The 12295-nt window shown below is 37.6% G+C and overlaps 2 protein-coding genes across 2 annotated transcripts; both read left to right on the top strand.

Moving 5' to 3' along the window:
- The first annotated feature begins 5471 nt into the window (after nucleotides 1-5471).
- Nucleotides 5472-6813, top strand: LOC127365657 (putative gustatory receptor clone PTE01). The gene has a single exon (XM_051403976.1). It carries the CDS (start codon nucleotides 5578-5580, stop codon nucleotides 6514-6516), a length of 939 nt encoding a protein of 312 aa, XP_051259936.1. The 5' UTR covers nucleotides 5472-5577; the 3' UTR covers nucleotides 6517-6813.
- A 1929-nt stretch (nucleotides 6814-8742) lies between these two features.
- On the top strand, nucleotides 8743-10695 carry LOC127365630 (olfactory receptor 6N1-like). The gene has a single exon (XM_051403922.1). The coding sequence runs from the start codon at nucleotides 9181-9183 to the stop codon at nucleotides 10126-10128; it is 948 nt and encodes a 315-aa protein (XP_051259882.1). The 5' UTR covers nucleotides 8743-9180; the 3' UTR covers nucleotides 10129-10695.
- The last annotated feature ends 1600 nt before the right edge of the window (nucleotides 10696-12295 follow it).

Raw genomic sequence — 12295 nt, 5'->3', positions numbered from 1 at the left:
CCTCCCAAATGAACAAGACAAAGGCCTCCTCTGAACTTTATACACTTCTTGTGTGATGGGTTGGGTGCACCATATGGCCAAACTCCTATTACAGAAAAAAAGTTTGATGTGTAAGGATGTTGACAAAGGAGAAAGATGTAGAGAGATTTAAGTTTTGTTGTTGAGTTTAAGGGGTACCCCAAACTTCCACCAGGCATGGCTTTATAATGTTGCGTCTGCGTCGCAGTTTGGCTCCATGATCTACACGTCTTTAAATGCCACAGAGAGTGTTTCAGATACGTACTGTCCTCTCAGCGTTGATGTTGGTTACTAGTGTATTTTTTCCATAAAAAGGAAAACGAAATGGTATGTTTCTCTGCTCAAAATCTCTTCTTGGCTGAGTCCTTGCTGCAGCGGCCCAGAGTTCGAATCTGACCTGTGGCCCTTTGCTGCGTGTCATCCCTTCTCTCTGCCCCTCTTTGCTGTTTGTCTTCAGCTGTCAGTATCATAAAGGCAAAAAAAGACACCCCCCTTAAAATATTCAGGAGTACAGTCTAGACCTTTGCTATTTAAAAAAAAGTGTCCTGAGATAACTTTTATTATGAATTGGCGCTATACAAATAAAATTTAACTAAAATTTAATTTAATTGAAATTTGATCTGGAATCTTCAAAATGTATCGGATTCTCCACACTGTTTCTGTGTCTGACGTCCTGCCAGGTAGATCTGCTCTGCGCTGCTTGACACAAGTATTCCACATGGAGCAGAGCGGCGAGACACAACGGGGGGAGAGGACAGTTTTGAAATACAGCAATAGTTGTTTAGGTCACTCTTTTCTCTTCTTATGTGCAAATATAAAACATGAGCCAATTTCCATACTAAAGGAATTGTCTCAGTTAAAAAGGTAATTTAAAGATATGTGATATATATGCTCTGAAATTATGTGGGCAGAGCTTGAGAGTCCAAATTGTCTTCACCAGTTTCTTTCTTTGAGGCAATGGCTGGAAGAGTTTCATTAACTACACTAGCAGAAAGGGTATGAAGGGTAAACTGAGGGGAAAAGTTTACAGAAGAGGAGACTACTGAACTATTGTCTTAAATGAATGAAATACTGCATGACTTGCTGAGAGAGTATAGGGACTGACCCTGGATGTCTTTTCAAAACATAACCTGTTAACTTTTGATGATTTTATACCTTAAGCCTGATAATAAGAAATTTCCAGTAATCCAGCCTATACGTAACAAATGCATGGACTAGTTTTTCTGCATCTTTCTGTGACAGGAGGTGCCAGATTTTTGCAATGTTGCGTAAGTGAAAAAAGGAAGGCCTAGAAGTTTGCTTTATATATAACGAAGCTTTATATATAATTAAGCTATATATAAAGCTAGTTATAGCCCGGGCGTTTGTTTGCTTAAATCACTGACCTCACCCTGCCTTTAATGGGGACAGGTGTCTATTTGGGACAGGCATTTAATTCCTTTAGTACATAACTCTTGCTCTGCAAAGATGGAAAATACTGTCTGCTGCTTCTTCTTGAGTTTTGTTCAACAAATTTGACAGTGAGCAACAAACATCACATGACAATATTCACAACTTGAATTAATCTTTAAACCTTTGATTTTGGATACTTACGGACTTAAGGAATATAAATAAATAATGGAGAAATGGATGCAGACCGTATGGTATGGACACTTCAAAGGTTGGGAGTCAGCGCTATTATTTCCGTCTCTCTTGTTTACTTTGCGGGTAAATCTGGATGAATTGTACTTTGGTGCTCATAGATTCTCCACAATTCAATCGTTCGATTAATTTTACGGAAACCAACTGATCTACCGACATGTAGCATGTCCATATTTACCGAAGTTTAAATGTTTATATTTGTGTAGGTGTTTTAAGTAGCCTTTTGCTGTATTCTTGGTTCAGCAATGTCCTAATAGAGGAAGACAACATTAGCTTTAAAGCTGCATTAGTTTGTTTCTTTAATAGAGCTCCTCCTGATGAGTAAACAGAACTTCAAGTGTATAACTGATAAAAGGCCTCTAAGGCCAGTACTTAAGAAAAAAAAGGTATAAAAAATGTGAGTGTATGGCTTGTTTGGATTTAATTAGACAGGTTTTAGACAAACGTAGTCTAAAAGCTCAGATGCTACAGAAAATAGCAAAAATGTCATGTCATAGATACACTTTATGGCACCAGACTCAATAAAGATGCATTTTCTTTATTAAGTACTTTCATTAAAGTGTTTATGTGACACACAAACGTTTGAATGAAAGTTTAACAGTGACCTGAGACACATTGACCTTGAGTACATCAACCAACACATTTCCTATGAGACGGTCTGATGTGTTCAGTCCATACACAAGAGATTAACATGTTTTTGAAAATAAAGATTGGCTGATGTAACTCCCATCTATTGTGATGCAGAGTAAACATGATGATTAAGCCTCAGGGTCATTAGTCCAGTGTATCTCTGTATTCCCAGGATGTCAGTCTATTGTTCATGTTATGCTCTGGGACCAGCGGTCTCCATGCAGTTCAAACTGCACTGTAACTGTGTGCAAACTCCTATAGATTAGATTCTGGATGACAGAGGCCCAGAAAAACAGACTTTTTTTTCATTGGAGTTGCTGATTTAGCATTACATATCTGATATGTAGAGTTACTTTCCAATTTCCAAACATTTGGATAAAAATGGCAGACTGAAACCAGAAGGGATGCCTTTTTGTGGTCTCTTGATTATATGTACAATTTAATAAGGCTTTGGGGTTTGTTCACCAAAAGTCAGAAATACTTTAAGTATTAAAAACAAAATGATAGTAAAAGAGAGTAAAAAGTCTGCGAGTAAGGTGGGTATGTTAATTCTTTGCATAAAACCAGTTTTCAGTGTGAATGGGAGGCTGTAGCTGTAACTTAGAAAGTCAGCTCAGCCACAGCACTTAGATTAAAGGTCCAGTGTGCAGAGGTGTATAGTAACAAAGTAGATGTACTCTGTTACACTACTTAAGTAGTTTTTTTGACGAATTGTACTTCACTTGAGTTTTTTTTTAATCAAGACTTTTACTTTTACTCTACTACATTTAAAAGTTAAAAAATATACTTTTACTCCGTTACTTTGACGTTTGCCAACTCGTTACTCATTACAAATTAGAATAGAAATATAATTAATCATCAAAGGATTATCTGGAATGGGCGTGTCCGAGAGATCGAGAAGAACAACGTACGGTACTCTCGCAAAGATTAGGTAAGGGCGGGATGCGCGGGGCGGCAGAGATCAACATGGCTACCTCCGCAGTTAACATTGATTGAAAACGACACTCACCCGTCGTGGTCATACCTGGCAACAGTGTTTGGCTACCTTGGGATGGGGGAAAATCCTAAAACATACAGAATAAAGTGCCTCTTGTGCCTACCGAAGTGCCACGAGATAAAGGCGTTTAAGAACTCTCTATGCAACCTCAAGAAACACAAGGGGAGAACCATTTTTGGTTGTTTTGCTTCTTTTTATGTGTACTATAAAAATACTTTGTACCTGAGTATATTTTTTCACAAGATACTTTTTTTTTTTTTTTTTGGCCTTTTATTGCCTTTATTTGATAGATACAGCTGAAGATAGACAGGAAAGGGGAGTAGAGAGAGGGGATGACACGCAGCAAAGGGCCGCAAGTCAGATTCAAACCCTGGGCTGCTGCAGCAAGGAATCAGCCTCGGTACATGGGTCGCCCACTCTACCCACTGAGCTAACCGGGCACCCCACAAGATACTTTTGCTACTTAAGTACATTTAATGTGAGCTACTTTAAGACTTTTACTCAAGTGATTTTCTTATGGGTGACTTTAACTTTTACCAAATATTCACTTGCTGTATGTAATATATCCCACCCACTGACAGGTGCCATGATAACGAGATAATCAGTGTTATTTACTTCACCTGTCAGTGGTCATAATGTAACGGCTGATCAGTGTATATAGAGCGTTTTCTAGTCTTCTGACCTGCTTTACACTACTGTCACATTCAACCATATTCATGCATTGATGGCAAAGGCTGCCATGCAAGGTGCTAACTGTTCATCAGAAACTAAACAGTCCCATTCAGACATACTCACAGCATCAGGAGCGATTTGGGGTTCAATATCTTGCCCAAGGACACTTTGACATGCAGATGGAGGAACAGAGGAGTGAACTACCAACCTTCTGATTAGTGGACAGCCCGCTCTACCTCCTGAGCCGCAGCTATCATAGTAAGTGTAAAACACAGGCGATTTACCAAAGGCAAAGAAATTCATGAATATGTTCAAAAGCACTTGATGACTTCCTTCCTCCTTGCAGGATTGCCAGTACTCATTTTACTGTGTGATCCTATCTATAGTAGGGATTCACTCAAATCCTCAACAAACCAATGGAAGCCCAGAATTTATGTTTTGACATCTCATTATGCCCTGCGGTGGTTTTCAGACTGTGCCATCATAAAGACACTGAGAACCTCTAACAGGTGACACCGTTCTCTATTCTGACCTACGTACCTTTAAGCTGCCTTTAAATTCTACACTTCCTCAAGCACGGAGCTGATGACCCAGCATTATAACCACATTGTACCTGCTCAGGCTGACCTACACTGGGCTGCACCCACTGGCTAGAGTTTTATTTGAATGTTCTCTAGCTGCCCACGATGTTAATCGAACTCCTTTAGTCTTACAAATAACCACAAATCCTCATTATAAACCTTTATGCACTCTAATCATGTCCTTTGACCTTTTCTAGGGAACAATAAATGTGTCTAGTGCTGTGGGCACAATGTTTGATAATTCAAAGATGGCAAAGAGAGCTCTAAGCTGTGTGCTGGCTGTTGTGGATTAATGTGACATATTCATTTTCTTTCTGCTTGTCTGGCATTATTGATATAATCTGAATAAAAATGTATTCCTCGCTGAAGTATGAGCCTTTTTTTATTTTTTTAACTGGAAGCTGTATAACTATAATATATTTCTGATATAACTATAATAGATTTGTGACGACCAATGTATCATACAAGTGGGTCTTTCTCTAATGCTGACAGAGGCCGCTACAGGAAATCTAGTTTAACTACAGCAGCCAGTCAACAACTAAATTACTGAACCAATTACATATCAGGATAAACTCCTTGAGATTTAACATGTAATTCTTTTGAGACACCACATTTGTTGCTGTACCTTCTCAGACATCAAAATAACAGTATTATACTTTTACTTCTAATATGGATAATCAGTATAACATTAAAGTGTGGAGGCGTGTAATTGAACTGCTATGCTTTATGAAAATGTGATCAGCTTCACCTTCGGTCACTGCATGTGACATATAAGGAAACATGGATAAGAATAATATTATTCCCATTGTTTAATTAGGGTGAGTAATTCAACTCTGGATCTTAATTTCTGGCAGCTGATTGGACTGTCACGATGCTCAACAAAGAATAAAAGCAGTTACATGTTTGTCAGACCAGTGGAGGATTATTTTAATGGTTGTGTTTCATCTTTTTTTACTGTAATACTTCCCCTAATATACTAACTGAGGAAAAGATAATTAAGGACAAGAGAGATATAACTGTTTGACAAATAGGTAAACAATGATCAATGCAACCATTTTTAGTGAATTTTCCTTAACAGGATTAAATGGCACAACAACAAAGCAAAGAGTCACTCTTTTCTCTTTCACCTTGTTGTGTTACAGTGTGATTTTGCTTGTCAATGGTGCTCTTATTGTTACTATCATACTGGAGGAAAAGCTTCATGAACCCATGTACATATTCCTCTGTAATCTGTGCATTAATAGTATTTTTGGGACAACAGGCTTTTACCCCAAATTCCTTTTTGATCTATTGTCTAACACTCATGTCATATCGTATACTGGTTGTCTGTTTCAGGTTTTTGTTATATACCTCTATGTAGCAACTGATTTCTCTATTCTAACCCTGATGGCGTATGACCGATATGTGGCTATATGTCGACCGCTGGAGTATCACTCTGTTATGACTAAACATAGGGTTGTGTTGTTGGTGTGTTTCTCCAGATTTGTACCTTTCCTCTGTCATGGTATTGTGGTGATAATGACCTCTAAACTGGAATTATGTGGCTCCCACATAGGAAAACTTTATTGTGATAACTGGTCAATCCTTAAACTTTCCTGCAGTTCAATAACAACAAATAATATTGTTGGATTTATGGTCATAGTGTTCTATTGCGGACATGACCTTTTCATTATGTGTTCATATGTGCTGTTGGTAAAATCAGCTTTAAAGTCAAGAGAGGGTAGAGGGAAGTTTATGCAGACCTGTGTGCCACATTTCTTATGTTTGCTTAATGTCACGGTCGCTTTGCTTTTTGACCTCATGTACGCTAGATATGGATCCAGCTCTATATCACAGAGTGTAAAGAACTTCATGGCCGTACAGTTTCTCATGATTCCACCCATTCTCAACCCTATAATTTATGGACTTAAACTGACGCAAGTACGCAACAGTTTTCTAAGTTTGTGTACAGACAACAAACGTTGGTTAAAAGATTAGGCTGATACATTGTGAACCTGTGTGACCTTTCTTTCAAAGCATGGGCGTATATCCAACTACATGAAACCTCTGTTCTGTGTCTGCTTTCAGAATTTTTCACATAATAGTTCTTTAAACATTTCATGATATCATTTGCAAATCATTCATGAGGAAAAACACTACACTATTAGTGTCAAAGGACGCTGATTCCACATGTATGAGAGTATCAACACATTTGTCAGTTACATGAGTTTTTCTTATTCAGTTTTCTCTGTTTCAGAGACGTGTTGATTAAACTTGGTCATTCTGGAGACCGTATTCTGTGGTGCTGTTATTATTGAAATGTGTTTCTAGTATTCATTCGCTCCCATTGACTGGTGTTCAACTGCTTTAATAGTAGCCATTCTATACAGAAATGTGTTTTAAATCCTCCTTAAACAAATAAACAAAAGATACAAACCATTACACAGCAAAATATGGAGCTAACATTCCTGATAATACTGATTTAAACTGCTGATCTAACATCTGCTGATTTTGTGTTTCCTAGACTGTTACGTTGTCAGCCGAACATGTTAATATGTAATATTGTTTTATTCATTTGCAAACTTGTAATCTTAAGTTATTCGATGCTGCCGTAGGTTGCATGACTTGAGGCAATTTATCCGACGTCTTGCAGCTCCCTCTGAAGCCACAAAAGGTTTTATCAAACCTTTTCACATATCCAGCACTCCCCATCATATGAAGTTATAAAGGTAATAAGCCGATCATGTTTTCAAACAGTTTCTCATATACAACTGGAAAACATAATTTTAAACAATAAGAAATAACAAAAGTCCAATATTCACTCGCCTTTGAGCTTTGATCGGTTTTCACAAATTCCAGAGAAAATGCCTGGTTCTTTAGCTACTGAACGTTTTCTGTGTGCTCTGTTATGCTGAGTAAGAGCTGTACCTGCTGTTAAAAATAGCAAAAATATACAGTTGTGGGCCATAAAACCAAAACAGTGAGCAGGAAGATGGTTTACTTTAAGGATAAGGGGGATGGCAGAGTTAAGCTTGGTGATCATTTTCTGTTGTTGATACAAAGGACACCTTTTACAAATTGAGTCATCTGACCCAAAAGCTTTGAAACATTAATGATATTTATATGACAGATGTTTAGCACTGAATATAGGTCGGGGAAATGGGAAGGAAATTAGTGAAATATGTAAATGCTGTGCAATAGCTTCTTATAATAATAATAATAATAATAAAAATAATAATAATAATTATTAATAATTTCTTGTAACTATACACCAACCTTTTTGGTGTTAGGGTTAGGTATTTCTGCCTATACTTTAGATTGTTAGATCAACAGAAAATTGTACCAATTAAGTGAGAAAACATGCACAATAGCAGCATCTTGACTCTGTTTGATCTAAATGGATTTAAACTTTAATTACAACTAGAATATTTGCATTCGCTGACGAAAGTGTCATTAATGCATCTGCTGCTGCCACCGCTACCGCAGGCACAGCTTCTGAAAGAGTGCCAGCAAGAAGTGTTTGTGATTCACATCTGAAGATACAGTCTTAACTGTGTTCAAGAGGTATCGGTCCAAAAGAGATAACGGTCCAAATAACATACGGAAGAAGAAAAAGAAGTAACACACATTTCGTGTTAAATTACTGGACTTAAAGTGGAAATAAAGTTGGTATTAATAATATGATTATTGTTACTATTACTGTATCTACAGCACTGACCTATAGAACAATGATATAATTATTTTTATAATTATTTGAATGAAATAAACAGCACTGATCTGTAACCTGTATACAGCACTGACCTCTGACCTGTACCTCTGACCTGTATACAGAACGGACCTCTGACCTGTGTACGGCACTGACCTCTGACCTGTATACAGCACTGACCTATAGAACAATAATATTATTATTGTTATGATTATTTGAATAAAAAATAAACAGTACTAATCTCTGACCTGTATACAGAACCGACCTCTGACCTGTATAAAGCACTGACCTCTGACCTGTATACAGAACCGACCTCTGACCTGTATAAAGCACTGACCTCTGACCTGTATACAGCACTGACCTCTGACCTGTATACAGCACTGACCTCTGACCTGTATGCAGCACTGACCTCTGACCTATATACAGCACTGACCTTCAGAACAATAATATGATGATATGTGATAAATGGATGACGTCATGACTTTTTCTCTTTATGACACTGACATTTAAAGAGGTGGACAAACTCTTAACTGTGTGCAACACTGAGGGAATTGTACTCAGTGTGATACATGGGGCTCACATGACTGCACGAGCCACCAGGGTGCCCCGAGATCACTGACATTTCTAAACTCTTTTGACTAAACTCTTTTTTTTTATATTTTTACTTTTTAAGACTAACAGAGAGCCAAAGTCAAATTGTAACTGTTTGGAAGAAAGTCTGATGAAAGAAATGCTCAATAGGACAAGACTGAGTTACAGGACTGAAACAGAGGCTCACTTGGGGATGACGTTGTGACTTTTTCTCTCAATGACACTCTGGCATTTAAAGAGGGGAACAAACTCTTAACTGTGTGCAACACTGAGGGAATTGCACATATACAGTGAACACTTTAAAAGCAATGCACCCTGTTCTCTAAATACTGTTTGACAGCCTTGTGTTTCTTTTTTACTACAAAATGAGTAATATATCTAGTATAGTTGTATTTTCACTGTCTGGCTTCAGTGCAACAGTCAACTACAGAGTCACTCTTTTCTCTCTCACTTTACTATGTTATTGTTTAATTGTGGTGGTAAATGTGTCTCTTATTTTAACCATAATACTGGATCAAAACTTACATGAACCCATGTACATGTTTTTGTGTTCTTTGTGCATCAATGGACTTTATGGGACTGCAGGCTTTTACCCCAAATTTGTTTCTGATCTTCTGTCTGATACTCATGTCATATCATATGCAGGATGCCTTTTGCAAGTCTTTGTTATATACTCCAATGCAAAAACTGACTACTCTATTTTAGTGCTAATGGCATATGACAGATATGTGGCTATATGTCGACCCCTGGAGTATCACTCTGTGATGTCTGTGCGAAGGACTGCTGTGTTACTCAGTTTGTCCTGGCTCTTACCTCTGTGCATTGAGGCTTCGGTTATAGGTCTAACATCTACGCTAAAATTATGTGGCTCCCACATACAGAAACTGTATTGTGAGAACTGGTCAATTGTTAAACTTGCTTGTGGTTCGACAAAAGTAAACGACATTGTCGGACTGATTATTATCACTTTTTATTTATTTCATGCTCTCTTCATTGGATGTTCATATGTTTGGCTCGTAAAGTCAGCTTTAAAGTCTAGAGAAGGTAGAAAAAAGTTTACACAGACATGTGTGCCACATTTATTATGTCTTCTCAATGTCACAGCTGCTTTGCTTTTTGACACCATGTACTCAAGGTATGGATCAGCATCTATGCCACAGACTCTAAGGAACTTCATGGCCATACAGTTTCTCATAATTCCACCGTTTCTCAACCCTATAATTTATGGACTGATTCTGACTAAAATTAGAAACAGAATGATACATTTATGTAAGATGGCAGGTCAAAGATTTAAATTGACACTCAAAGTCTGATACGTGTAACAACTCAACTACCACTACATTTTGAACAAACATAGGGTTGTTATGATGCAACATTTCTTCAGTTTTTATCTATTTAATGGGGTTAAACTGAGAAAAAGCGTTTTAGGTTTCAGTGGACAACAAAGGTGTTTTCAGATCAGCTCATAAACTCATAAACATCGTATCAGGGAGCTAGGTTGTCAGAGATTTGACTTTGAGGCATTTCAATATTAGAAAGATTAGAAATAAGGTGAACAATTAAAAGTATTTTAAGCTCACAGTAAGGTCAGTAAACCCTGACAGCTTTATTCTAGTAGTCCCTACAGGGATTATGTGAGAATATTAGGCATGATTTGAAATTATAAACAAAGTCTTTTTTTGTGTGTTTTTATGATTCAGTTGTTTTAGACACACGCACGCACTGCTTATATATTTGTCCTGATTTATATAACCTCCTTTCATTTTCTCGACAGAGAAATATTATCAATAACAACTGTCATATTTAATGCTGGCTGTTATTTTCTGTGCACACTGAAATGTAATAAGTCACCTAAATAATTAAATCCTTTTTTGTTAAGACACTAGAGTGTTTCTCTTGTTTGTTTGTGTGGATGCCGAATCATCATTACATCGTAGATATAGTTATATTAGGTCTGTGATATCTTTAGATAATATTGTTGGTACAGGTTCTACCCACAGAGCTTCATAGTTTTTAAGCAAGCCATGTTTCTATCAGTCCATCTTTCTGCTTGTCCTTCCACCAACACAGACCACAATACTTTCTCAACCTGCATAATATATTCAAATTCCAATATGCTTCAGTATTAGACACTTAAATACTGTAATGTACATGTCGAATTTGAGTTATTATGAGTTACATAATGCAGTAAAGGTAAATATTGTAATAATTATATTTTTCATATTGTCAAAAAATCCAATATCTGTGTGTTCGAGGCCTGATACAGTTTATTCCTCTGTGCCATTGAGCTCCACAGTAGATCCAAACCTTTAGACACATTACTGAGTGAAACTGTTGGGTTTTTAAAATCCTTTGATTAAATCCAAAAAATACTCGATGGTATAAGGTCTAATTTTCCCCTCACTGTTCTTCCCCCTGCAACGTTCAGTCGTCCTATTTTACTGTTTGATTTTGCTCTGATCTCTTTACAGATCCTTTCAAAAACTGTCGATAAGATGCGTCCCTCCTCCAGTCCCTGTGACATAGCTCCTACAACATTTTTAAAAACCATACTCCCTGTCTTAGGTCCTAGCCTGCTTGCTATCATCAATTCCTCTCTCACATCAGGGTCTGTACCTGACCTCTTTAAAAGTGCCAGTGTTCAGCCACTTCTTAAAAAACCCTCTCTTAATCCAGACCAGTTAGAAAACTATAGACCTATCTCCAAACTTCCCTTTTTATCTAAAATCCTTGAAAAGATTGTCGCGGACCTGCTCCTGAAGCTGTCATAGAATCTTTGACAAATTTCAATCTGGTTTTCGCCAAAAACATAGCACCGAGACAGCATTACTGAGAGTGTCTAATGACATCCTTGTGCATCCTGACAAAAGTGAAAGCTCCATCCTTATTCTTCTTGATCTGACTGCAGCCTTTGATACCATCGATCATGCCATTTTACTGGATAGATTACAGAACTGGGTTGGCATTTCTGTTACAGCCTTAAATTGGTTTAATTCCTACTTGACTAATAGAGTCTTTAATGTCTGCATTAATAATCATGTTCCCTCTACCGCTGCCCTGCTGTGTGGTGTCCCTCAGGGGTCGGTTCTTAGTCCAGTTCTGTTCTCCCTGTACATGCTTCCTCTGGGTCATCTGTTCAGTCGCTTCAATGACATGTCATACCACTGGTATGCGGATGATACACAGATTTACTTTTCTGCGAAACCCAATAACCTGAATCAACTGTCCTCTCTCCATGAGTGCTTAGCGGCCACCAAAGACTGGATGTCTCTTAATTTCCTCCACTTAAATCCGGATAAAACTGAAATCATTTTATTTGGCCCAGATAAATTTGTCACTGCAGTTGATCAGTTTATTGGACCACTATGCACTAACATCAAACCCACTGCTAAGAATCTGGGTATCATCTTCAACCAGCATATGACATTTGACCTTCATGTCACAAAACTTGTCCAGTCCTGTTTCCTGCAGCTACGAAAT

The sequence above is a fragment of the Dicentrarchus labrax genome, unplaced genomic scaffold, assembly GCF_905237075.1.
Source record: "Dicentrarchus labrax unplaced genomic scaffold, dlabrax2021, whole genome shotgun sequence".
Lineage (NCBI taxonomy): Eukaryota > Metazoa > Chordata > Actinopteri > Moronidae > Dicentrarchus > Dicentrarchus labrax.
The sequence above is the reverse complement of the archived record's forward strand: the minus strand, read 5'-3'. Positions and strand labels throughout refer to the sequence as shown.